This window comes from Zingiber officinale, chromosome 8A (genome assembly GCF_018446385.1).
Source record: "Zingiber officinale cultivar Zhangliang chromosome 8A, Zo_v1.1, whole genome shotgun sequence".
Taxonomy (NCBI): domain Eukaryota; kingdom Viridiplantae; phylum Streptophyta; class Magnoliopsida; order Zingiberales; family Zingiberaceae; genus Zingiber; species Zingiber officinale.
Genome location: NC_056000.1, coordinates 16,830,152 through 16,855,947, shown reverse-complemented (window position 1 = coordinate 16,855,947; position 25,796 = coordinate 16,830,152). Strand labels below are relative to the sequence as shown.

General features: G+C 40.8%; 2 protein-coding genes across 2 annotated transcripts; both read left to right on the top strand.

The window, feature by feature from the left end:
• The first annotated feature begins 18,550 nt into the window (after positions 1-18,550).
• LOC122012793 (reticuline oxidase-like) lies at positions 18,551-20,937 on the top strand. The gene has a single exon (XM_042569431.1). It carries the CDS (start codon positions 18,577-18,579, stop codon positions 20,293-20,295), a length of 1,719 nt encoding a protein of 572 aa, XP_042425365.1. The 5' UTR covers positions 18,551-18,576; the 3' UTR covers positions 20,296-20,937.
• Positions 20,938-21,100: 163 nt separating this feature from the next.
• Positions 21,101-25,292, top strand: LOC122012791 (ABC transporter F family member 1-like). The gene is made up of 5 exons (XM_042569430.1): positions 21,101-21,502; positions 22,789-22,862; positions 22,937-23,147; positions 23,248-23,482; positions 24,006-25,292. Exons 1-5 carry the CDS (start codon positions 21,293-21,295, stop codon positions 25,061-25,063), a joined length of 1,788 nt encoding a protein of 595 aa, XP_042425364.1. The 5' UTR covers positions 21,101-21,292; the 3' UTR covers positions 25,064-25,292.
• The last annotated feature ends 504 nt before the right edge of the window (positions 25,293-25,796 follow it).

The window sequence follows — 25,796 nt, the reverse complement described above, 5'->3', positions numbered from 1 at the left end:
GCTCAGTGGCTGGTGCCCTTCTAGCTGGGCGTCCTCGTGCCATTTCTAGAGACATAGAGAACATACATAACTAATACAATCATAATTACGTAACTATTGTTATCATGTTAAATACTATCATAAACAAACATGCTTTAGTTATCTCTAAACATGAAAACAAGAACCATAAATAAAGTGAGAGATGTTCTTACTTGGAAGCTGCAGGTTCAATGCTGATGTGTGTGTAGGAAGTATGAAACTTTGCTCTGATACCACTCTGTAAGGTGTTGGTTGCTACTCGAAAAACCTAGAGGTTCCACTGTACAAAAATTTTGTACAAAGATCTAAACATTTTCCTAGCTACCATGTGTTCTTTTAAATTAAATTTTGGATCGCCTGCGGAACTTAACACATTTGATCCAAAACTTAATCTATTCGTTCTTTTAGGTTTTGACTTGGGTCTCCTGCGGAACTTAACACGTTCGACCCAAATCGCCTTAAGTTATTAATTCCATTAAATATTAATTTCCATAATTGGTTCCCAGTACTGACGTGGCGAGGCACATGACCTTCTTGGATATGGGAGCAACCACCACCGACTAGACAAAACCTTTTATAGAAAGCTAATATTTAATTTCCTAAAATAACTTTAGGTTAACCGAAAAGAACAATCAAATCACAAGGATAAATAAAACAAAAGAACACAACATCGAAAAACATATTCGAAATACTAGAACGTAAGCCTCTTGTATTTGGTATTATTTCCATAAATAACTAGTATGATGCGGAAAAGGAAAAACTACTAGTTATACCTTCTAGAAAGACCTCTTGATCTTCTATCGTATTCCTCTTCTAACCTCGGACGTTGTGTGGGCAACAATCTTCCGAGATGAGAAACCACCAACCACCTTCTTCTCCTCCTAGCTAGGTTCGGCCACAAAGAAAGAAACTTCACCAAGGAAGAAAATCAAAACACTAACCAAGCTCCAAGAGATGCTCGCTTCCTCTCCTTCTTCTTCTTCTTCTCCAAGTAGTATCCGGCCACCACAAGAGATCCAAGGAAAGAGAGGGGTTCAGCCACCACAAGAGGAAGAGAGGGAAAGGATGGCCGACCACACCAAGGAACAAAAGAGGGAGAGAAATAATAGAGGTTGTGTCTCATGAAGGCACCCTCACCCCTTCTTTTATATTCCTTGGCCTAGGCAAATTAGGAAATTTAATTACAATAAAATTTCCTTAATTTCCTTGACATGATTTAATTGAGAAAAATAAAATAAAATTTTCCCAATTAAATTCAAGTGGTCGGCCACATCATGAAGAACAAATTGGACAAGTTTCAATCAACAATTAAAACTTCCTAATTTGTTTCCGGAAATTTTAAAATTAAAATTTCTCTTCAAAAATCTCTTCATGGTTGATAAAAAGAAATTTTCATAATTTTAATTTTACAACATGTGAATAATTTTTAAAGAGAAAATAAAATATCTCACCAATCTACAAATAAGGAAAGAAATCTAATCTCTTTCTTTAATCTTTTGTAGATCTTTTACAAGAGAGATATTTTAATTTTAATTCTCTTTAATAAATTATATCTCCCACATAATAAAAATTAAAATTAAAATCCCTTTTTAAATTAATATGGTCGGCCCCTCTAGCTTGGGTTCAAGCTAGGGCTGGCCACCCCAATTTATACCTAGGTCGGCCCTAGCTTGGTTCCCAAGCTAGCTTGGCCGGCCCCCTATTGGTGGGTATAAAAGGTGGGTATAGGTGGGTATAGTACTCTATAAATAAGAGGCTACGATAGGGACCGAGAGGAGCAATTGGTTTTGGTCTCCCGATAAAATTAAGCATCCCGTGTTCGCCCCGAACACACAACTTAATTTTATCAATAATAATTCATTTCACTAGAGAACTATTATTGAACTACCGCACCAATCCCAAATTACATTTTTGGGCTCCTTCTTATTATGAGTGTGTTAGTCTCCCTGTGTTTAAGATATCGAATGTCCACTAATTAAGTGAGTTACTGACAACTCATTTAATTAATATCTAAGTCCAAGAGTAGTACCACTCAACCTTATTGTCATGTCGGACTAGGTCCACCTGCAGGGTTTAACATGACAATCCTTATGAGCTCCTCTTGAGGACATTATCAACCTAGTATCTCTAGGACACAGTTTCCTTCTATAATCAACAACACACACTATAAGTGATACCATTTCCCAACTTATCGGGCTTATTGATTTATCGAACTAAATCTCACCCATTGATAAATTAAAGAAATAAATATCAAATATATGTGCTTGTTATTATATTAGGATTAAGAGCACACACTTCCATAATAACCGAAGTCTTTGTTCCTTTATAAAGTCAGTATAAAAGAAACGACCTCAAATGGTCCTACTCAATACACTCTGAGTGTACTAGTGTAATTATATAGTCAAGATAAACTAATACCTAATTACACTACGACCTTCTAATAGTTTGTTCCTTTCCATTTTGGTCGTGAGCTACTGTTTATAATTTATAAGGTACTGATAACATCATCTCCTGCATGTGACACCACATACTATGTTATCTACAATATAAATTAAATGAATAACTACAAACAAATGTAGACAATTTGACCAAATATGATTCTTTATACATAATGAATATTTACAAAGCTTAGGCTTTCAGTATACACTCCAACAATCTCTCACTTATACTAATGACTAAGCTGCCATATCTTCTACCATACATCTGATTCCCATTCCCTCCACATGCCGATCAAAAGCTTTCGCCGGAAGGGCCTTAGTGAAAGGATCTGCCAGGTTATCCGCTGATTCAATCTTGGCGATGACAACTTCTCCTCACTTCACGATATCTCGTATCAGGTGGTACTTGCGCTCTATATGTTTACTTGCCTTATGAGCTCGTGGTTCCTTCGAGTTTGCAACTGCACCGCTATTATCACAATAAATTGTGATAATTTTGGGCAAACCAGGAATCACATCTAAGTCCATTAGAAAGTTCCTGAGCCATACTGCTTCTTTAGCTGCCTCAGAGGCTGCTACATACTCAGCTTCCATGGTTGAGTCCGATACGCATTTCTGCTTAACACTCCTCCATGAAATGGCTCCACCTCCTAAAGTAAACACATAGCCTGATGTAGACTTACTATTGTCCCTATCTGATTGGAAATCTGAATCCGTGTAACCCACAGGGAGCAAATCGTCTGCTTGGTAAATTAGCATATAATCTCTAGTCCTTCTGAGGTACTTTAATATATGCTTTACCGCAGTCCAATGTCCTTGTCCAGGGTTACTCTGATATCTGCTGACCATGCCCACGGCAAAACAAATATCAGGTCTCGTACATAGCATTGCATACATAAGGCTTCCTACAGCCGAAGCATAAGGAACTGCTTTCATGTCTTCTATCTCCTTTGATGTCTTCGGAGACATCTCTTTAGATAGAGCTATTCCATGCCTAAAAGGTAAGAAACCTTTCTTAGAATCCTGCATACTAAAACGAGCAAGGATTGTATCTATATATGAAGCTTGGGACAGACACAACATTCTTTTCTTGCGATCCCTTATCACTTTGATCCCAAGAATGTGTGCACACTCTCCTAAGTCCTTCATATCAAATTGTTTGGACAACCATACCCTTACGTCTGATAATACCTTGACATTGTTGCCAATTAACAAGATATCATCTACGTATAGTACAAGAAATACCACCACGTTTCCGTTACACTTCTTGTATACACAAGACTCATCCAGACACTGAATAAATCCATACGACTAGATTACTTCATTAAACCGGATGTTCCAAGACCTTGAAGCTTGCTTCAGTCCATAAATGGACCGATTGAGCTTGCACACTAGATGCTTTTTGCCTTTTTCAATGAACTCTTCTGGTTGTTTCATATGGATGTTCTCTTCAAGACTTCCATTAAGGAAAGCTGTCTTGACATCCATTTTCCAAATCTCATAATCCATATGAGCAGCAATGGATAAGAGTATCCGGATAGACTTAAGCATGGCTACCGGTGAAAAGGTTTCCTCATAATCGATTCTCTCTTTCTGAGTGTACCCTTTCGCAACAAGCCTAGCTTTGAAGGTTTCTACCTTCCCGTCTGTCCCTCTTTTCCTTTTGTAGATCCACTTGCATCCAACGGCTTTTACACCATCAGGTGGTTCTACAAGCTCCCAGACCTTATTAGAGTACATAGACTCTATTTCAGAATTCATTGCCTTTTGCCAAGATGCTGCATCTATATCTTGGAGTGCTTCGTCATATGTTCGTGGATCAGGTTCATGTTTACCCGGGATCAAGTCCGAAGACTCTCCCAAAAACATGAATCTTTCAGGCTGCCTTACAACCCTCCCACTACGACGAGGCACTGTCTGTGGTTGTGTATCATGTGTGACACGTGTTGCAGTCTCTTGTGGTACTTCATCTTGTACTGTTGGTACTGAAGTAGACGTGTCCTCTCTAAGTTCTTCTAAAACAACTTTTCTACTGGGCTTGTGATCCATTATATAGTCTTCTTCTAAAAACTGGGCATTGGTGCTAACAATGACCTTCTGGTCTTTAGGACTATAAAATAAACCACCTTTCGTTCCTTTGGGATATCCTTCAAACACGCGAACTTCTGTACGGGATTCTAACATATCAGCATCTGGTTTCAGCACATGTGTTGGACTACCCCAAATTTGAATATGTCTTAGACTGGGTTTTCGCCCATTCCACAATTCTATGGGAGTAGAAGAAACTGATTTAGAAGGTACTAAGTTCAGAACATACACTGCTGTTTCCAGAGCATATCCCCAAAACGAATTTGGTAATTCTGAATAACTCAACATCGATCTAACCATCTCCATAAGAGTCCTATTCCTTCGTTCTGCCACACCATTCTGTTGGGGTGTACCAGGTGCGGACAGTTGGGATGGAATCCCGGCCTCTGATAAGTAATTCCTAAACTCTCCTAAGAGGTATTCGCCACCACGATCTGACCGTAGTGTCTTGATACTTTTACCTAGTCGTTTCTCCACATCAGCCTTGTATTCTTTGAACTTATCAAAGCACTCGGACTTGCGGCGCATTAGGTAAATGTATCCATATCTTGAATAATCGTCTATAAAAGAGACAAAATATTCAAAACCTCCTCTTGCCTGGACAGACATAGGACCACACAAATCAGAGTGAACCAACTCTAACACTTCTTTGGCTCTATACCCCTTGGCCTTGAACGGCCTCTTGGTCATTTTACCTTCCAAGCAGGATTCACAAGTTGAAAAATTTTCCAACTCTAATGAACCCAAAAGTCCATCGGCTATAAGCCTCTGAATCCTACTTAAGTTAATATGACCAAGCCTTAGATGCCAAAGATATGCTTGGTTCATTTCCGAAGGTTCTTTTCTTTTATTTGAGTTAGAAGATGAGTTATAAATTTTCATGTTTTGCTTTGTGGAAGAAATTGGATTTAAAGTATACAAATTGCCAACTAATGTACCAGAACATATAATCACTTTATTTCTCTTAATAACTACATCGTTACTGAAAGAAACTGAATATCCATCTAAAAACAGTTTAGAAACTGAAATTAAATTCTTTCTAAAACTGGTACATAAAGACAATTTCTTAAAACCAAATTCCTATTTCTACTAAAAGATAAGTAAACGTCTCCCACTGCAACAGCTGCCACCTTAGTAGCATTGCCCATGTAGACGGTAATTTCTCCTTCAGATAGTCGTCGGGTTTCCTGGAACCCCTGCAAGGAAATGATCAGTGGCTCCGTATCTACACACCAGGTCTTGGTAGATAACACCGCTAAACATGTTTCAACAACTAGAGCATGAGATATACCTTTGTTTTGGTTCCTACGAGGATAGTCCGCCTTCCAATGTCCTGCCTGAAGCACTTGCCCTTCGGCTTCTTCACTCCAGCTTTAAATCCCGTACTCTGAGACTTATTCACTTTCTTTGCTGAACCGACTTGTTTCTTCTTCTTCTTTCCTCTCGGCTTAGAAATAGAACCATTTTCAGCATAGTGAATTTGAGCATTGTGACGAAATAATTCTTCTGCTGCCTGAAGTTCTGTCAGTAGTTCCGCCAATGAATATACCCTTTTATTCATATTATAATTTAGGCGGAATTGCTCAAAACTTCTAGGAAGTGTTTGGAGGATCATATCGATCTGGGTTTCCCCATCAATTTCTCCTCCAAGGATTTGTATCTCGTTCAGATAAGCCATCATCTTTAGGATATGATCCCTTACAGGAGTACCCTCTTGCATGGTGGCTGTCATTATCTTTCTCATGGCTTCTTGCCTAGAAGCCCTATCCTGATGACCAAAGAGTTCCTTGAGATTGTTCATAATATCATAGGCTGTTGGTAAATCTTGATGCTGATGTTGCAATACATTTGACATTGAAGCCAAAATGTAACACCGCGCCATCTCATCTGCTTTTACCCATTTCCTATGATATTCAATCTCCTCTTGGGTAGATTCACCAGTAGGTGCTTTCAGTCAGTACAAATTTATAGCTTTCAGCAGTAAGAACAATGTCTAGGTTTCTTTTCCAATCTATGTAATTAGGTCCAGTAAGTCTATTCTGTTGAAGTATGATGGACAGTGGGTTGAAAGTCATCCTAAGAATCACAAATAACTTTTGGTCAGAACTCTAAATTTAGAATAATATTGATTCCTCAAACAATACTATTTTTAAATTAACCAACACCTCAAAACACCGTGAATTTTGTATGTCACGTTAGTGTGGACGTATACAAATTCAACATTTGTAAAAGGAGGGTTTTATCCCATTAATTTTATTATCTTGTCAACCTAACTTTTTGACAAATAAAATTAATAGTTGGTGTCTTTTGGTCACACAAATAATAGCAGTGACTCCGATGGGGAGGATACTATTAGATGTGTCTAAGTGTATACCATTACTTGACACTAAGTCCATTAATAAGATTATGCCCCTTCCGTTGGGGAAGATCACATGCTCTTAATTAACTTCCTATAGTCATCCAAAAATGGAAGTTTGTTCTAGTGATCCACAAACAAGCTCATCCGTTATGGAGGAAGGCACTCAGAGCCAACGCGCAAGCTTGTTTGCATCACTTACAAACCAGTAATGGAGACCATGGGATTTATTTAAAAATCTCTCTCCCACTTAGTTATTTATAAATGAGGAATTTTAACTATGCTAGCCTACTAAACATGTAAACTAACACATACACACAACACAATATAAAAGCAATAAATAGAAAATCTAATTTTTAACTATTATGGCTTTTATCTCTAGTTGTCCTCCGTGTGTTGTCATCCCAAGCTGCTGCCATATTTGGCCACCGCTACCGGGTCTAGCTGTCGCATCCATCTTGCTCCTAGTTCCGCTGCGCCTCTGGTCCTTAGAAGGTTCCACGCTTTGCAAGATTCGATCCGCGACATAAATAGAATTTTACATTTTTGATCCTATATTCCATAAAAGGAATGTACATGTATCTAGATCAAAAATAAAATCCTAATAAAACTAAATACAGCTGCTGTATTTTAATACAATCATGCACACATATAAATGCCCTTGACATGTCCAAGGGTCCAATCACACACATAATAACTAAAAGCCATAATAGTTGGATCCTGCATCCACAAAGTTAGCACATCCTACTATTAACCTGCCTAAATTATGTATGACATGTGCATAATTAAACTAATACCAAATACACAGAGGCAAAACCCTAGCTCTGATACCAATTGTTGGTTGCTACTCGGAAAACCTAGAGGTTCCACTGTACAAAAATTTTGTACAAAGATCTGAACCTTTTCCTAGCTACCATGTGTTCTTTTAAATTAAATTTTGGATCGCCTGCGGAACTTAACACGTTTGATCCAAAACTTAATCTATTCGTTCTTTTAGGTTTTGACTTGGGTCTTCTGCGAAACACGTTCGACCCAAATCGCCTTAAGTTATTAATTCCATTAAATATTAATTTCCATAATTGGTTCCCAGTACTGACGTGGCGAGGCACATGGCCTTCTTGGATATGGGAGCAACCACCACCGACTAGACAAAACCTTTTATAGAAAGCTAATATTTAATTTCCTAAAATAACTTTAGGTTAACCGAAAAGAACAATCAAATCACAAGGATAAATAAAACAAAAGAACACAAGATCGAAAAACATATTCGAAATACTAGAACGTAAGCCTCTTGTATTTGGTATTATTTCCATAAATAACTAGTATGATGCGGAAAAGGAAAAACTACTAGTTATACCTTCTAGAAAGACCTCTTGATCTTCTATCGTATTCCTCTTATAACCTCGGACGTTGTGTGGGCAACGATCTTCCGAGATGAAAAACCACCAACCACCTTCTTCTCCTCCTAGCTAGGTTCGTCCACAAAGAAAGAAGCTTCACCAAGGAAGAAAATCAAAACACTAATCAAGCTCCAAGAGATGCTCGCTTCCTCTCCTTCTTCTTCTTCTTCTTCTCCAAGTAGTATCCGGCCACCACAAAAGCTCCAAGGAAAGAGAGGGGTTCGGCCACCACAAGAGGAAGAGAGGGAAAGGATGGCCGGCCACACCAAGGAACAAAAGAGGGAGAGAAATAATAGAGGTTGTGTCTCATGAAGGCACCCTCGCTCCTTCTTTTATATTCCTCGGGCTAGGCAAATTAGGAAATTTAATTACAATAAAATTTCCTTAATTTCCTTGACATGATTTAATTGAGAAAAATAAAATAAAATTTCCCCAATTAAATTCAAGTGGTCGGCCACATCATGAAGAATAAATTGGACAAGTTTCAATCAACAATTAAAACTTCCTAATTTGTTTTCGGAAATTTTAAAATTAAAATTTCTCTTCAAAAATCTCTTCATGGTTGATAAAAAGAAATTTTCATAATTTTAATTTTACAACATGTGAATAATTTTTAAAGAGAAAATAAAATATCTCACCAATCTACAAATAAGGAAAGAGATCTAATATCTTTCTTTAATCTTTTGTAGATCTTTTACAAGAGAGATATTTTAATTTTAATTCTCTTTAATAAATTATATCTCCCACATAATAAAAATTAAAATTAAAATCCCTTTTTAAATTAATATGGCCGGCCCCTCTAGCTTGGGTTCAAGCTAGGGCCGACCACCCCAATTTATACCTAGGCCGGCCCTAGCTTGGTTCCCAAGCTAGCTTGGCCGGCCCCCTATTGGTGGGTATAGAAGGTGGGTATAGGTGGGTATAATACTATATAAATAAGAGGCTACGATAGGGACCGAGAGGAGCAATTGGTTTTGGTCTCCCGATAAAATTAAGCATCCCGTGTTCGCCCCGAACACACAACTTAATTTTATCAATAATAATTCATTCCACTAGAGAACTATTATTGAACTACCGCACCAATCCCAAATTACATTTTTGGGCTCCTTCTTATTATGAGTGTGTTAGTCTCCCTGTGTTTAAGATATCGAATGTCCACTAATTAAGTGAGTTACTGACAACTCATTTAATTAATATCTAAGTCCAAGAGTAGTACCACTCAACCTTATTGTCATGTCGGACTAGGTCCACCTGCAGGGTTTAACATGACAATCTTTATGAGCTCCTCTTGAGGACATTATCAACCTAGTATCTCTAGGACACAGTTTCCTTCTATAATCAACAACACACACTATAAGTGATACCATTTCCCAACTTATCGGGTTTATTGATTCATCGAACTAAATCTCACCCATTGATAAATTAAAGAAATAAATATCAAATATATGTGCTTGTTATTATATTAGGATTAAGAGCACACACTTCCATAATAACCGAAGTCTTTGTTCCTTTATAAAGTCAGTATAAAAGAAACGACTTCAAATGGTCCTACTTAATACACTCTGAGTGTACTAGTGTAATTATATAGTCAAGATAAACTAATACCTAATTACACTACGACCTTCTAATAGTTTGTTCCTTTCTATTTTGGTCGTGAGCTACTGTTTATAATTTATAAGGTACTGATAACATCATCTTCTGCATGTGACACCACATACTATGTTATCTACAATATAAATTAAATGAATAACTACAAACAAATGTAGACAATTTGACCAAATATGATTCTTTATACATAATGAATGTTTACAAAGCTTAGGCTTTCAGTATACACTCCAACATAAGGACCCGCCTCCTACTGGTCTATGACTGCGAGACAGGACCGTTACATTATGTTGTGCTTGTAGGACCGTTGGGCCGGCTAGAAGGGGTTGGTAAATAACCTGTCAATTAAAAACAGACAACCCTTCCTCGAACGATTAAGCTAACACTTGTAAAATGAATTAAGCAGATAAATAAAAGCATAAAAGAAAAGACGAGGCACCAGATGTTTACTTGGTTACAACCGATGTGGTTGTTAATCCAAGGAAGATTAAGCTCAAAAACTCCTTCAGGCGGAGAAGCCTCTTACAGCGTTTAGGCACAGAAAACAGAAGCTTAACTACAACTAAAGCATACAAGTGTTTGGAAATAGAATGATCGTGATTGTTGAAAAGCTTCTGGACCAAGGCTATATTTATAGCCTTGGTCGGGGCGCCTGGATGGGTTCCGGGCGCCCTGGGGGGATAAAATTTATCCCCCAACGGTTGGATCGAGTCAAAGCTCGATCCTGTGAAAAAGTCCCTTCCGGGCGCCCCGGACAGTTCCGGGCGCCCCGGAGCCAAAAGTCAACCCAGTTGACTTTTGGTCCGTGCTCTCTTCTCCGGTTCAGCTCGCCTCTGGTCCGGGTCTTTCTGCTCCGGCTCCGCTTGCTTGGGTGATCTCTGACATCCGGAATAGGGCTCACCCGAACCCATCTTCCGGTCTTCTCGAGCGTGCTTCCCTCCGGCTTCTCGTCCCTCGGAATTACCGCGTGTCCCTTCTCGTCCACCAGCGTACTCATCCGCAGACTTCGTCCCTCGGTCGCACCTCGTGCCGACCTTCGCGCTAGCTGCGTCTCTTGCTCCCCGAGCAATCTTCCGCTCCGGCTTTCGTACCTCGGAACTACCGCGCGCACTTCCTTCTCGTCCGCCGGTGTACTCTTCCGCAGCACCTCGTCCCTCGGACTGTCGTCCTTCTCGCTAGCTGCGTCTTCCGCTCGAGTACCTGTGCTCCTAAGCTCCTGCACACTTAGACACAAGGTTAAATACAATGCAGGACCTAACTTAACTTGTTGATCACACCAAAACAACCTTGGGGTTCCAACAATCTCCCCCTTTTTGGTGTGATCAACCCAAGTTAAGCTAGGGTCAACACAGATATAAAATAAAATTAAGTCAATTAACTTAATTTGCAATTTAAGTGCAAAAGGGTAGAAAAAATTAGATTTCAAAAAAAATTTAATTTTCAATATTTCTACCTCCCCCTAGACTTATACTTTCTCTTCTCCCCCTTTGATCACAATAAAAATGGGGTTTAAAAAAAAACAATCTAAGGGTTAAAGACTTAGAAAAAAATATCTCTAAATCAAATCAAAAAAATTTCTAAGTCATTAAGAGCAATTTCGAGAATCTTTGAAAATTTTGCAATAATTTTCACAAAAAAAATCATTCTAAGCCCAAATATTTATGCAAGAAAATTTATCAGAATTGATAACGTAAAAAAAATTTCTTTGCATTTATTTAATTGTTGTTCTAATGCTCTTTATCAACAGGATTTAAATTTCCATTTTAATTTATCAAAACTTCTTAAATCACACTGTTTCAAATTTAAAGCCACAAATATTAAACATGCAACAATTTGTATCATGTTAATTTCTATTATTTTTTGAATTTCAACTTCACAAAAATATTTAAATAGCATAAATTCTAACTTGATAAAATTCCTCAATAATATAAAAAAATCTTTCGGCAATGTGCAAAATTCGTTTGAAAGAATTTTTTCTAATTTGCCAGAATTTTTTAACAATAAGAATTTGCAGGAATCTTTTAATAATAGATTTCTTAATCCGAAAATATTTTTCGATGAATCAATTTCTAATTCATAAAACTTTTTCAATAAAGTAATTTGTAATTCCAAATTTTTAGGACCAGAAAAAGTTTTCGATAATATTTCTAAGTTGCATAATTCTTTCGAAAAACTTCTTTGTGATTTACAAAAGTTTTTTAGCAAAGTTTCCAACTTGCAAAATTCTTTTGTTAAGATATTTTGAAATTCGAAGAACTCTTTCGATAATATTTCAAATTTGCAGGATAAGTTTGACAATTGATTTTCTAATATAAAAAACTCTTTCGATGATTCGCAAAAATTTTCAGGCAATTCTTCGATTGAATCATTCAATTGATCAGAGGTTCGAGTCCATACCTGACTTACCTTGTCAGTAATTGATTCTCCCCCTATCGAGTTGCTTTCTTCCGAAGATTCTCCCCTTCATCGATCTCGGGATGTACTTCGGCTGTTGTAGTACTTACCTCGATTTCGGACTCTTCTGTCGGTGGCTCGGTGTCTATTGAGGTGTCACCTTCTGGAGGTTCTTCGTAGAGCTGCAAGAACTTTTCCCAAAGTTCTTTTGCGCTTTCATAATCTGCGACCTTTTTGAAATCTTCCTTTGGTATTACATTCAGAAGATAATATTTTGCCCGCCCATTTGCCATAGACTGCTCACGTTGCTTTTCGTTCCAGAGGCGTAGATCGAGTCCTTCTCCGTTCGTGTTCTTTGGTTTTTCATAACCAAATTTCATTATTAAAGAAATACCAGAATCTGAGTTAAGGTATACCTCCATGTTTTGTTTCCAGATGGAAAACTCCCCCTCGAATGCAGGTGGGTAGTCGCTAGCTCCGGCCATCGTTTTTGTTGCGTCAGACGGCGGTTAGTCCTTCTGAGGCGTACTCGGCTCTGATACCACTTGTAGGACCGTTGGGCCGGCTAGAAGGGTTGGTAAATAACCTGTCAATTAAAAACAGACAACCCTTCCTCGAACGATTAAGCTAACACTTGTAAAATGAATTAAGCAGATAAATAAAAGCATAAAAGAAAAGACGAGGCACCAGATGTTTACTTGGTTACAACCGATGTGGTTGTTAATCCAAGGAAGATTAAGCTCAAAAACTCCTTCAGGCGGAGAAGCCTCTTACAGCGTTTAGGCACAGAAAACAGAAGCTTAACTACAACTAAAGCATACAAGTGTTTGGAAATAGAATGATCGTGATTGTTGAAAAGCTTCTGGACCAAGGCTATATTTATAGCCTTGGTCGGGGCGCCTGGATGGGTTCCGGGCGCCCTGGGGGGGATAAAATTTATCCCCCAACGGTTGGATCGAGTCAAAGCTCGATCCTGTGAAAAAGCTCCTTCCGGGCGCCCCGGATGGTTCCGGGCGCCCCGGACAGCTCCGGGCGCCCCGGATAGTTCCGGGCGCCGCGGAGCCAAAAGTCAACCCAGTTGACTTTTGGTCCGTGCTCTCTTCTTTGGTTTAGCTCGCCTCTGGTCCGGGTCTTTCTGCTCCGGCTCCGCTTGCTTAGGTGATCTCTGACATCCGGAATAGGGCTCACCCGAACCCATCTTCCGGTCTTCTCGAGCGTGCTTCCTTCCGGCTTCTCGTCCCTCGGAATTACCGCGTGTCCCTTCTCGTCCACCAGCGTACTCATCCGCAGACTTCGTCCCTCGGTCGCACCTCGTGCCGACCTTCGCGCTAGCTGCGTCTCTTGCTCCCCGAGCAATCTTCCGCTCCGGCTTTCGTACCTCGGAACCACCATGCACTTCCTTCTCGTCCGCCGGTGTACTCTTCCGCAGCACCTCGTCCCTCGGACGCACCGCGTGCCGTCCTTCTCGCTAGCTGCGTCTTCCGCTCGAGTACCTGTGCTCCTAAGCTCCTGCACACTTAGACACAAGGTTAAATACAACGCAGGACCTAACTTAACTTGTTGATCACACCAAAATAACCTTGGGGTTCCAACAGTGCTAAACTATGAGGTGCGGAAATCTGTGTTGAATAAAACCTTACTCTGCTAATGACTATTACAGCCTGTAAGATTAGGTTCAAAGACCTTTCCATTGTCATACATACACTAGGGAAGGAACTCATACTTTCTATTTGCTCAAAAGACTGAATTGAGACCCTTCCAGCTAAAATCAGACACTCCAATCGATCGGCTGATCGATTGGAGTCATCTGATCGATCCACTGATCGATTCAGCGTGCTACTATACACGGAAGAATTTATGGATCGATCGATTGATCGATCCACCTATGACTAATCGATCCAGTGATCGATTCAGCGTGCTACTGTGCACGGGAGAAGTTATGGATCGATCGGTTGATTGATCCAGCTATACCAATCGATCCAGCGATCAATTCAGAAGCTCTCTGTTCGCGAGACTAATTCCCCGATCGATCCAGCGATCGATTCCAGAGCTTACTGTTCGCGGAAATCAGTTCTCAATCGATCAACCAATCGATCGGTCGATCGATTGGAGTTTCTGATTTCGCTGCAGAACTCTGATTTCGGAGCTCGATCATACACAACTCAATATAATAAACCTAAAATGCCTAGAGAACATTGTAATTAGTCTTTACTAACATTTTGCATGATTTACTACTCATCAATAAGCTAGCTAGTGTCCTAGGCATGGCATAAGCATGGTTTCACAATTCAGAATTCTTAAACATTCTAAAAGTGCATAAACATTAAAAGAACAAAAGGTTCTAATTCTTTAAATTTGCATTCCAAGGTTCTAGTTCCCAAGGGTCTTCATTCCAAGTTTCTGCCCACACACATCTTTGTAACATTGACCTCCAACCTCTGCTAGTCCATCTTTCCTTTACCTTTATCTACAGTATAAGAAAAAGAAGTATCTGTAAGTTTGGAAGCTTAGTAAGAAACCATCTACCTCAAAAACATGCATATGATGCGATTTATGCTTTTAAAATATGCTATTTGAAATATATGCTGAACATTGCTAACCATGGATTCTAAAACATGGCATAATCACATACGATACATGGCAATCATAGCTAAGCATAAATCCATCATGTGGATCCATAAGAATTAAACTGAAATAAAAGCTAAGCTACACTACTGCTAATTGATGCTAAGCTGCTCTGTATTCACATAAACTATGTTGTGAAGTTTTGAAAGCTATTTATCATAAATAGATGAAAATACATAATTATACTACTGATGGACCCGACAACTGTACTTGCTGTGCGCGTATCCCTAACTAGACCCGGGGTTGCAAGTCCCGAATTTAGTAGGGTTACTAGGTTATCTAAACCTAGGGACGACTATGAGAGCCCAGCCCAATGGACATCTAGTCCAATACAGTGCCACTGAAAAGTAAAATACGGTGCATAAGCTAATAATTCTTGTCTTGCTTTTACTAGGTTGTCTGAACCTAGAACTAGGTTATCTAAACCTAGAGGCGACTGTGGGAGCCCACCCATTGGACCGTAGTCCTATAAAAGCTGTAGCAAGACTAACTGTGCTATAAAATGCTTCTACCGCATTTATCTAAACTATTGGAATGCCTATAGGGGCATTTTTACTGAGCTAAGCATTCTATCAAACACTTGGTGTGCACTACATCACACCCTACGTACTGAAAAATCTGCACACAACTAAACTAATGCAGGAAAAACATGTGAATAGCTACTTATACTGCAGGTGAGGGGTTTCTTACCTTCTGTTCGAAGTTTCTTACAAATCTATATGCTAGGTTTCCCGGAGAAGAGATCTCTTCGACAATCTTCTCGCGTCTATGCGTTCTTCTTGCGGAGAGGAGTGTCCTCGTATCCTTGATGTTGCCGGGAGGTGCTCCTACGACCCTAGGGATGAAACCCTAGGCTTCCTTGAGCTTGTGCGCCGCGAGGGTGAAGAGGGAAGGGTTCGGCGGTGAGGGTTGAGGAAGAGGAAATTTAACGATTCAAATAAACCAATCCCCACTTAAGCCTCCTATTTATATTAAGTGGTTTATTCGGCCCAACTCTAACATAAATATAATTGATTCCTTTTCCTTTCAGCACGGCCTTGTTAGGTTCACTTGGTTATTAGAGTCACCCTATAAGGCATAGAGTTCGCTAGGTCTCGGGTTCAATTCCTGCTTAAGCTATTTTACGTTTCTATTTGTTTTTGCTACTTCAGCTACTCTAAAAATTCTGTAAAAATATCCTAAAATTCCAGAAAAATACTAGGATATTTATAAAAGTCTTTTGAGAAATTTTGGGCGTTACAAAAGTACTAGCTGCGGTTAGACAAGAGGAAAACCCTAGGGGGTGGTAACCCTATGCGAGAAGTCTTGGCGGTTCAGAGCTTCGGGCAAAAATCCTAGGGGGCGGTAACCCTAGGTTAAAATCCTGGTGTCGCGAACCAGGTAGAAGTCTGGATGGGTCAAGGACCGGACATCTAGCATGAAGACCGGAAGCTTAGGACCCTGAGCAAAAGTCCAGTCGGTCTGGAGGACCGAACTAGCAAAAGGTAAATCTCCTGAGTGAAGTAGGTGAGGACGCGTTCCCCGTAGAGGGAATAGTAGGCATCGGTTCGCCCTAGGGTTTCGGGTAGGAAATCCGAAGTCAGATCCGGACAGTCTAGAGACTGTCAAATATTATTTTTATCATATTCATGTGTACTAATTTTGTCTTGCAGGGTATGTGTGTATTTTATAGACTAACACATTTTGCAAGGACAAAAGAGTACACTTGGCCTCAGATGAATAGTGTCCGAGGCCCTCCATGGAGCTTGGAGGTGCCTCGGGTGCGAGCCAGCAGAAGCCAGCGCAGCAGGCTTAGAGGCGCCTTGAACCAGGCGTTGGAGGCGCCTTGGACCAGCCTTGGAGGCGCCTCCAATGGGATAAGGTGCGAATTCTTCAGCGCTTATCTCCGCGGCGGACTCGGGGCTTGGAGGCGGCTCGGAGAGGCTTGGGGTGCCTCCAGCACAGTATAAAAGGGGACTTCGAAGCAGCTCTCAACACATCTGATTCCAAGCAACCTTCGAGCAACGAGCTGCTAACGAGACGTCCCGGATAAGCTACGACAAGCCCCCGACAACCCGGCACTCCGATTCTGTTGATTTTGTTGTCGGTATAATTTTCGTTACATTCTTTTGTAATCAATCCTGTAAACCTTTTTCCAAGCTTATAGTTGTTGCCCATCGGAAGCGATCAAAGATCGTGGGCCTTGGAGTAGGAGTCACCACAGGCTCCGAACCAAGTAACTACTTGTGTTCCTCTGTGTGATTATTTTTTCCGTTGCGTTTATTACTCGTCGAAGTTTTTCGAAACAAACGAAATAGCCACGAGCGCTATTCACCCCCCTCTAACGATTCTCGATCCAACAGAATCTACTCGGATAATATGTTCGGTCTGATTTTATGTTGGGAATTCATCTTGCACTTGACTGCTATACTTGAATATAGAGTTTGGTTGAGCCGAGCGATGTGCCTAATGTGTCTGATCAACCTTTTGGTCCGACGGGTTAGAGCACTCGACGATATGACACTAGATTTATTTTGATATGATATCGATATAATTTGAAAGTTGATCAATCTTGATTTTAATTATCACATCAGTATATTTGTTTGGAATCAAATTTATTTTTAAAGGTCCCACGAATAAGTATCAATTATCTCAATTGACAATGAGAATTTTAATGATTAAAAAAATTGAATGCTTAATGTCAAAAAAAAAAAAACAAGTTGCCTATTTAGGCCCCCACCAGCCGTCTATTTTATATCAACGACTATATTTATTGTGTTCACGCGTTATATTATAAATTATGAGCATACGACAAGAACAAGCACAATTAATAATCTCAATACTCATCCATCCAAATGAATCATAATATTATGTGCATATTATGTTCTAAATGAGAAAATAGATGAAATAAAACAATTCTCGTGGCCTAACTATTGAATTTAAAATCTTTTTTTATATAATAATTGAGCTAGTTGACATTAAAATATAGCATAACATAGTAATTTATCCATATTTAATGACAAAGTTATAATTTACTGTTGTGGAGATTACAGTCATCATAGATGAATCATTGAAGATAGTAATCTTAAAATGATCTTTCCACTTTCTTCTCACTAAAATTCCATCTATATAGGCAACTACTTCTCTTTTCCCTTTATTCCATCTCTATTTTAATTTGGCTCCATTCCTTAGAATATACAGTTCATAGAACCTCCATCCCCTAACAAACCATTAACACTTTCCCTCGAGGACAAACCTTAAACCCCAAATGGAAGCTCTCAACGCTTTGCCGGCCCACACTAATTTGTATGCACATTTATTGATAGTTGATTACAATTATAAATGAATATATCTATGTACGTAATTTTGAACACCATGATCAGTACTAAGCTTATACTAATCCTCCCTCCGACCACGGCCCTCTAGCGACGCCTTTGTCTTCTTTCTCGCGGGAGCCTCCGGACTGCACGCTACCTCATCCTTGTCAATTATCTCATCCACCGTCTGGTTCCCCCGATTCTTCTCGTCTCGACCGTCCAATTCATCTTTACTCTGTTCCACGTGACCGACGTACGCAATACGAGGCCGGCCATGGCCGCCTCTCCTCTTCGTCTGTATTAATTCTCCTCCAACTTCAAGGCCTCGGAGCCTCTCGTTGCTCTTCTGCTCGGTGATGGCGACTCGCTGCATCGATATCCTCCTCTTCCTTTTGCCCCTCTCTGTAGCCGCCCTCACGAAGTGCTCCGGCGAGCAGAGTGATCAGTACGACGACGAATTGAGCCGCCTAGCCTCCGAATGGTACAGCTCCAGCGAGAGGAGCGATCAGTACTCCGACCGACTGAGTCAACTCACCGCATGCCTCGCCACCGCCGGCGTCGACAACTTCACGTACCCGTCCGCCGACCCCACCGAGGCAGCCGCCTCCTCGTTCTACCAATTGCTCAACTTCTCCATCCAAAATCTGCGCTTCGCCCCCGGTCCCGCCGCCCTCCCCGCAGCTGTCGTCCTCCCCGCCACCCAACTCCACCTCCGGAGCGCAGTCCTCTGCTCCCGCGAGGCCGGATACAGCGTCCGCCTCCGCAGTGGCGGCCACAGCTACGAGGGCCTCTCCTACTCTGCCTCCGCCCCCTTTGTCGTCGTCGACCTTATGCGCCTCAACCGCGTTATAGTCGACTCGGCGTCTCGTACCGCGTGGGTCGAGTCCGGCGCCACCCTCGGCGAGACCTACCACGGCATCTCTGCCGCCTCCGACGATCTAGCCTTCTCCGCTGGGTCCTGCCCTACCGTCGGAAGCGGCGGCCATATCGCCGGCGGCGGGTTCGGCCTTCTCTCCCGGAAGTATGGCCTCGCGGCCGACAACGTCCTCGACGCCGTCCTCATCGACGCCGATGGCCAAATCATGAACCGTGACGCCATGGGCGAGGACGTCTTCTGGGCGATTAGAGGCGGCGGGGGTGGCGCCTGGGGGGCGGTCTACGCCTGGAAACTCCGTCTCCTCCCCGTCCCCAGCCGCGTCGCCGCTTTCATCATCAACCGCCCCGGGTCGACTCCCCGGATCGCGCAGCTCTTCCACAAGTGGCAACTCGTCGCGCCGAATCTCCCCGACGAGTTCTACCTCTCCGCCTTCGTCGGCGCCGGCCTCCCGGAGTCAGGCGAGGTCGGCGGCATGTCCGCCACCTTCAAGGGCTTCTACCTCGGCCCGGCCTCGGAGGCGCTCTCCATCATGACCCAAACGTTCCCCGAGTTGCAACTCGCAGACTCAGACTGCCATCAGATGAGTTGGATCGAGTCGGTGGTGTTCTTCTCTGGTCTGCCGGAGGGGAGCACGGTTTCGGATCTAAAAAACCGGTTCCTCATCGATAAGAAATCCTTCAAGGCCAAATCCGACTACGTACGGGTCCCGATCCCCGAATCGGACCTAATCTCGATCCTCAATCAGCTCTTAGTGGAGCCGAAGGCATACTTAATTATGGACCCGTATGGGGGAGCCATGGATAGAATCCCGAGCGATCATCTACCATTCCCCCATCGGAGTGGGAATCTCTACGCGATCCAATATCTGATCGAATGGCAAACAAATGCTGACGAAAACAACCAAAACTACATAGAGTGGATGCGCAAGTTCTACGAATTCATGGCCGATAAGGTATCCGATAATCCACGAGCAGCATACATAAACTACGTGGATTTAGATTTAGGGACCAACGGATGGACAATAGAGGACGAACCGGCGATCGATCGAATGGCAAACGTAAAGTCATGGGGAGAGAGTTATTTCTTGGGGAACTATGAGAGGTTGGTTCGAGCCAAGACCAAAGTCGACCCGGATAATGTGTTTCATAACCCACAAAGCATACTGCCGTCAAACCAGATCAATGGTTATCTGGCATGATGTTATTTTTTTTAGAGTGATTTAATTGATTATGAAAGTGTACAGTGGCATGTGAGTTGTGTTTACTTAATGTTAATGAGGTGATCAATTCAGGAGAAATTGAGATGAAACTTGAAAGTGGAAGTCGATATTGATAAGTGATAGCCTGTGACGTGAAAGTCATTATTGATGTTTTGTTTGGGAGAAAGACAAATAATCCTATCAGCTTCAGCCGCGCGTGCGTGAGAATAGATTGCCAATATTTTATCAAGATTTTGCATTTAAAGGAGTCCAGAATTTTCAGGATCTTTGAGGCGTGGCCGTCTCGTCCGCGTAGAACTAAGATTTTGCATTTAAAGGAGTCCAGAATTTTCAGGATCTTTGAGGCGTGGCCGTCTCGTCCACGCAAGTTCTACGCGGACTCTCTTGACAATTTTTCTTAACAAAAAAATGGAATGGGAAATCGTGACGTAGTTTTGGAACGAAAATGACGTCAGAGCTCGAAACTACGACGTTGATGGGCCAAGCAACTACATCGGCCTTTAAAGGAGGAAATTGGCCCGCGTAGGTGCTGATGAACGTGCGATCAGAAGGCATCTTGCCGTTCATACGACTAGTTCGATTTGGACACAGGTCCACCCGAGTCGCCTTATGGCCGGGCCGAATCTGCATGATCGACGTCTAGATTTGAACAAGACGGTGGTGAAGTCCCATGTGGACGGCCGATCCAGGCTTTAAAGTCGTCCACTTGCGACCACGATGCGAACCTGAAGGGCCTATAAATATACGCCGCCTTAAGGGGAAAGGCTTCTTTTGAACTGCTCTTCTTGTTGGCAGGAGGAACAGCGAAACCCTAGCGGAAGAGTAGAGCCCTCGGGGACTTCTGAATCGTTACGTCCTCGTATTTCAGTTCCCGATCCGTTCCGATCACTTATTCTTGTTGTTCGATCTCCCCTCAGCGAGTTTTTGGTTCGATCGGATTTGGCGGAAGGTTATCTGTTGGAACTTGAGCAGGAGGATGGTATCGGACGCGAGCAAGAGGAAGGCGGCGGCCAAGAAAGCCGCAGCCGCAGCGAAGAGGGGTGGGAAGCCTGCCGTGGCGTCGTCGAAGACGTCTGAGGTGACCAACGGGATTGCGAAGGTTGCTGATGGAGTGGGGGCCTTCCAGATCTCAGATCGGACTTGCACTGGAGTACTTGCTTCGCATCCCCAATCCAGAGATATACATGTAAGTTCTTTTCTTCCTCGTTCTCTTTTGGTTGTGTTTGTTTTTCTGTTTGATAAGGTTGGTTTTGATAGAAGACAGTAAAAAATGGTAAGTTTGATGATCGGACCTGAACAATTGAATATAAGGTTCATTCACTTTTGAGAACAAAATCTATGCACGAGTCTGGCTGGGAGGTGAATTTACTTATATTTCTTGATGCTGGATTGTTTTTGTTTATTTTTTTTTATGTTTCCCTTTATGATGAATAATATGCTATCTTTAATGCATCCTCTGTATTGGGAAGATATTATTTTGTTAGCTTAAAAATTTGTTAATCGGCCTACACAATTTTGGTGTTGTAGATTTATTTCCTCTATGTTGCTGTATATATTTACGTGCTGATGATCTGCTCTTACTATGGATGCAGTTTTACACTTGAATTTCAATCTGAAAATTACTTAACTTGAAAGAGACAATGATGGGTTTATTCCTCAACTTGTAATTTGCATCAATTTTTCATTGGCTTAGGCACATAGGAGCATATAACAATTTTAAATTGGAAAATTCTTTTATGATAAAAAAGAGAAGCCTTCTTTCTCTAATATGTTGATTATTTGACTATCAACAGTGTTCTTAAGAGTATCTTTCCCCTTAAAGATTCGTTAAAGATGTTAAATTAGATCTTTAAGAATAAATAATTTTGTATTTGGTTTGCGGGAATTAGAAATTACTGTTATAATGTTGGATAGATATAAGCACGTTGCAGTAGTTATTTTGAAAACTAGGATCTTGAAGTTTGGAATTAATTGGTGTTGTGTTTTCATATGATTTTATTTCTTGTGATTATTTCTACTCACTAGCCATACTTGTTCTGCATAAAGTTGTTACTATTCATTTTTATAAGATTAGTTTAGGATGCACATTCAAGCTTCTCATACGGTACTATTTTATTACTTGCATAAATTAAATGGGAATTATTAGTAGAACTGACCATCCAATATCTAGGGCAGCTCAGTGCACAAAGTTCCCGCCAATGCGTTCTAAGGAAGAGTTTATTGTACACAACCTTATCCTGCTTTGAAAGAGGTTGTTTCTGATACTTAAACCCGTGACCTTTAGGTCATATGACAGCTAACTTTATCATTGCGTCAAGACTCCTCTTCACCATCCAATATCTAGGGGTTGAGAAAAAAATGATAATGTTTCTTTTTGTTTATAAAACTTTTTGTGCTGCATGCATCAGATTTCTATTTCATTCCTTTCGATCAAATATCATTCTGATAAAAAAATTTATGTGCTCATTCCAGATTGAGTCCTTGTCATTAACCTTTCATGGGCATGACCTGATAGTAGATTCTGAGTTGGAGCTCAACTATGGAAGGTATCATTGGGTTGACAAATCAAATTTTACTTATTCATCTTCTCTGCGCGCTAATCTGTCTGATGTTTCTATAGGCGCTATGGTTTGTTAGGACTTAATGGTTGCGGGAAGTCAACTCTTCTGACAGCTATTGGATGCAGAGAGCTACCCATCCCTGAGCACATGGATATATATCACCTTAGCAGGGAAATTGAAGCTTCTGATATGTCTGCTCTGGAGGCTGTCATCTGCTGTGATGAAGAAAGATTGAGGTTGGAGAAAGAAGCTGAAATATTAGCCGCCGAGGTTTGTCTGTTGGAACAACTATTATGTCACAACTAGCACATAGATTATTATCATGCTTGATAAAATCAATCTTATTGCAAATGGCTATGGCTCCTTACAGGATGGCGGTGGTGGAGAAGCTTTGGATCGCATCTATGAGCGATTGGAAGCTCTTGATGCATTGACCGCTGAAAAGCGAGCTGCTGAAATTTTGTATGGTCTTGGTTTTAATAAACAAATGCAAACAAAGAAAACCCGAGACTTCTCTGGTGGTTGGCGTATGAGGATTGCATTAGCTAGAGCCCTCTTTATGAATCCAACAATACTTTTACTTGATGAACCAACAAATCATCTTGGTAGTGTATCAACATTGGATTCCTTTGAACCGTATCCCATTTATTTTCGTTACTAACTCACACTTTCTAGCATGCAATTTATTCATGGTTTTGGTCCAAATATTTTCCAAAATGTCTCATCTGGAAGTTATATCCAAACTTTTAAACAAATTCGAAGTGTTAAGTAAAATAATTGCATAGAGTGAGTAATTCTTTACACAAGATCAAATTTGATTCTTGTTCTAGCAGGCTGTCTTTTCATTTCTCTTTTTTCTCAATCACTATATATTTACATTTGATATTCTTTTTTTTCATAGTCCAACAAAAGCCATATACATTATCATGACATTTTTTGGTTTAAAACTTATTTTGATTGCAGGATGCTCTATACCTTTGATCGTTTAAGTGCCTGTTTTCCTCAATTTTTTTATTTTATTTTATTTTTACTTTGTGCTAATTAGTAGACGATAAGTTCATTATTATCCTTGTGCTTCTTTCTGAATGCTACTTACATAGGTTTGCTTGTTCTTATTTTCCATTGCAGATTTGGAAGCATGTGTTTGGTTGGAAGAGACTCTAAAGAAGTTCGACCGAATCCTAGTTGTGGTGTCACACTCCCAGGATTTTCTCAATGGAGTATGTACCAACATCATACACATGCAGAACAAGAAGCTTAAGCTGTACACTGGTAATTACGATCAATATGTCCAAACCCGCTCAGAGCTGGAAGAAAATCAGATGAAGCAGTACAAATGGGAGCAGGATCAAATTTCTTCAATGAAAGAGTACATTGCTCGTTTTGGACATGGTTCTGCAAAACTGGCTCGTCAAGCTCAGAGCAAGGAGAAAACCCTTGCTAAGATGGAGCGTGGCGGACTTACAGAGAAAGTGGTGAGGGACAAAGTGTTGGTCTTTCGCTTCACAGATGTTGGTAAACTACCCCCACCAGTCCTACAGTTTGTTGGCGTGACTTTTGGCTACACTCCAGACAATCTCATCTACAAAAACCTAGATTTTGGGGTGGATCTAGATTCAAGAATTGCCCTCGTAGGGCCTAATGGTGCTGGCAAGAGCACATTGCTCAAGCTAATGACGGGTGATCTCGTTCCTTTAGACGGAATGGTGCGGCGGCACAATCATCTCAGAATTGCACAATTTCATCAGCATCTTGCAGAAAAGCTGGATCTCGATATGTCAGCCCTCCAGTACATGATGATGGAATACCCAGGCAATGAGGAAGAGAAAATGAGGGCTGCGATAGGGAAGTTTGGACTGTCAGGAAAAGCACAGGTGATGCCCATGAAACACTTGTCCGATGGTCAGAGGAGCAGGGTAATTTTTGCCTGGCTGGCCTGGAGGCAACCTCATTTGCTGCTGCTCGATGAACCAACAAATCATCTGGATATTGAAACTATTGATTCATTAGCTGAAGCACTGAACGAGTGGGACGGTGGCCTAGTCCTGGTGAGCCATGATTTCAGATTGATCAACCAGGTGGCCGAGGAGATTTGGGTGTGCGAGAATCAAGCTGCCACCAGGTGGGAGGGTGACATTATGGGCTTTAAGGAGCACCTTAGGAGCAAGACTGAGTTCGCGGACTAATATCTCTCTGAAATTATCTTTTATTCAGAGTTTATGGTTTGATTACCTCGATATAGTGAAGTTTTCACTATTATGTATAACTTGAGGCTGCCTAGCATTAAAGGTAGCATTTAGCCTATTTACTGTATAATCAGCCTGGCTGACTGTAATGTATTCATGGAGAATCCACGTAAGAACATAAGCTATTCTATCGCCTATATGAATTTCTGTGAGATGTTAATAAGAAAAAGTTACCTTGAATTCTTTATTTTTAGTTTTTCATATAGTTTGTCATTGAAATCTCTTATGCTTAGAATCCTCTTAATCTCATTCTCATAATACTCTTAATTTATCAACGTGGTGTGAACCGAATTTTGATTAAAATTTAGTTTAGTATTAAAAAAATATACAATCTGATAGTTGTTTAGAATCCTGAGTTTTTTTTAAAAGAAAAATAGATAATATATTTCAGTATTCAATTGAGATTAACACTGAGTGTTAAATATTAAATTTTTGTTCGGTTAATAGTTATAAACATATAATCATATTTTGGTATTAAATTTTGTTACATCTTTATGTGATGTTAAAAGTATATTTAATATTTGTGGTCTTGTGAAGAAACTTTGTGCATCTTGATAGCTTGTTTAAAATTTGATTTTATATCACTTTATCGCACTTATTATATGATATAAAAATATATTTAATACTTGCGACCTTAGGAAAATCTGTACGTCATTATAAGTATGTGATAATT

Excerpts from the sequence above, each read along its gene's own strand:
- LOC122012791 (XM_042569430.1), top strand. The coding sequence starts at position 21,293 with ATGGTATCGGACGCGAGCAAGAGGAAGGCGGCGGCCAAGAAAGCCGCA. Across the intron at positions 22,863-22,936 it reads TTGGAGCTCAACTATGGAAG|GCGCTATGGTTTGTTAGGAC; the intron begins GTATCATTGGGT and ends ATGTTTCTATAG. Across the intron at positions 23,483-24,005 it reads TGAACCAACAAATCATCTTG|ATTTGGAAGCATGTGTTTGG; the intron begins GTAGTGTATCAA and ends TTTCCATTGCAG.
- LOC122012793 (XM_042569431.1), top strand. The coding sequence starts at position 18,577 with ATGGCGACTCGCTGCATCGATATCCTCCTCTTCCTTTTGCCCCTCTCT.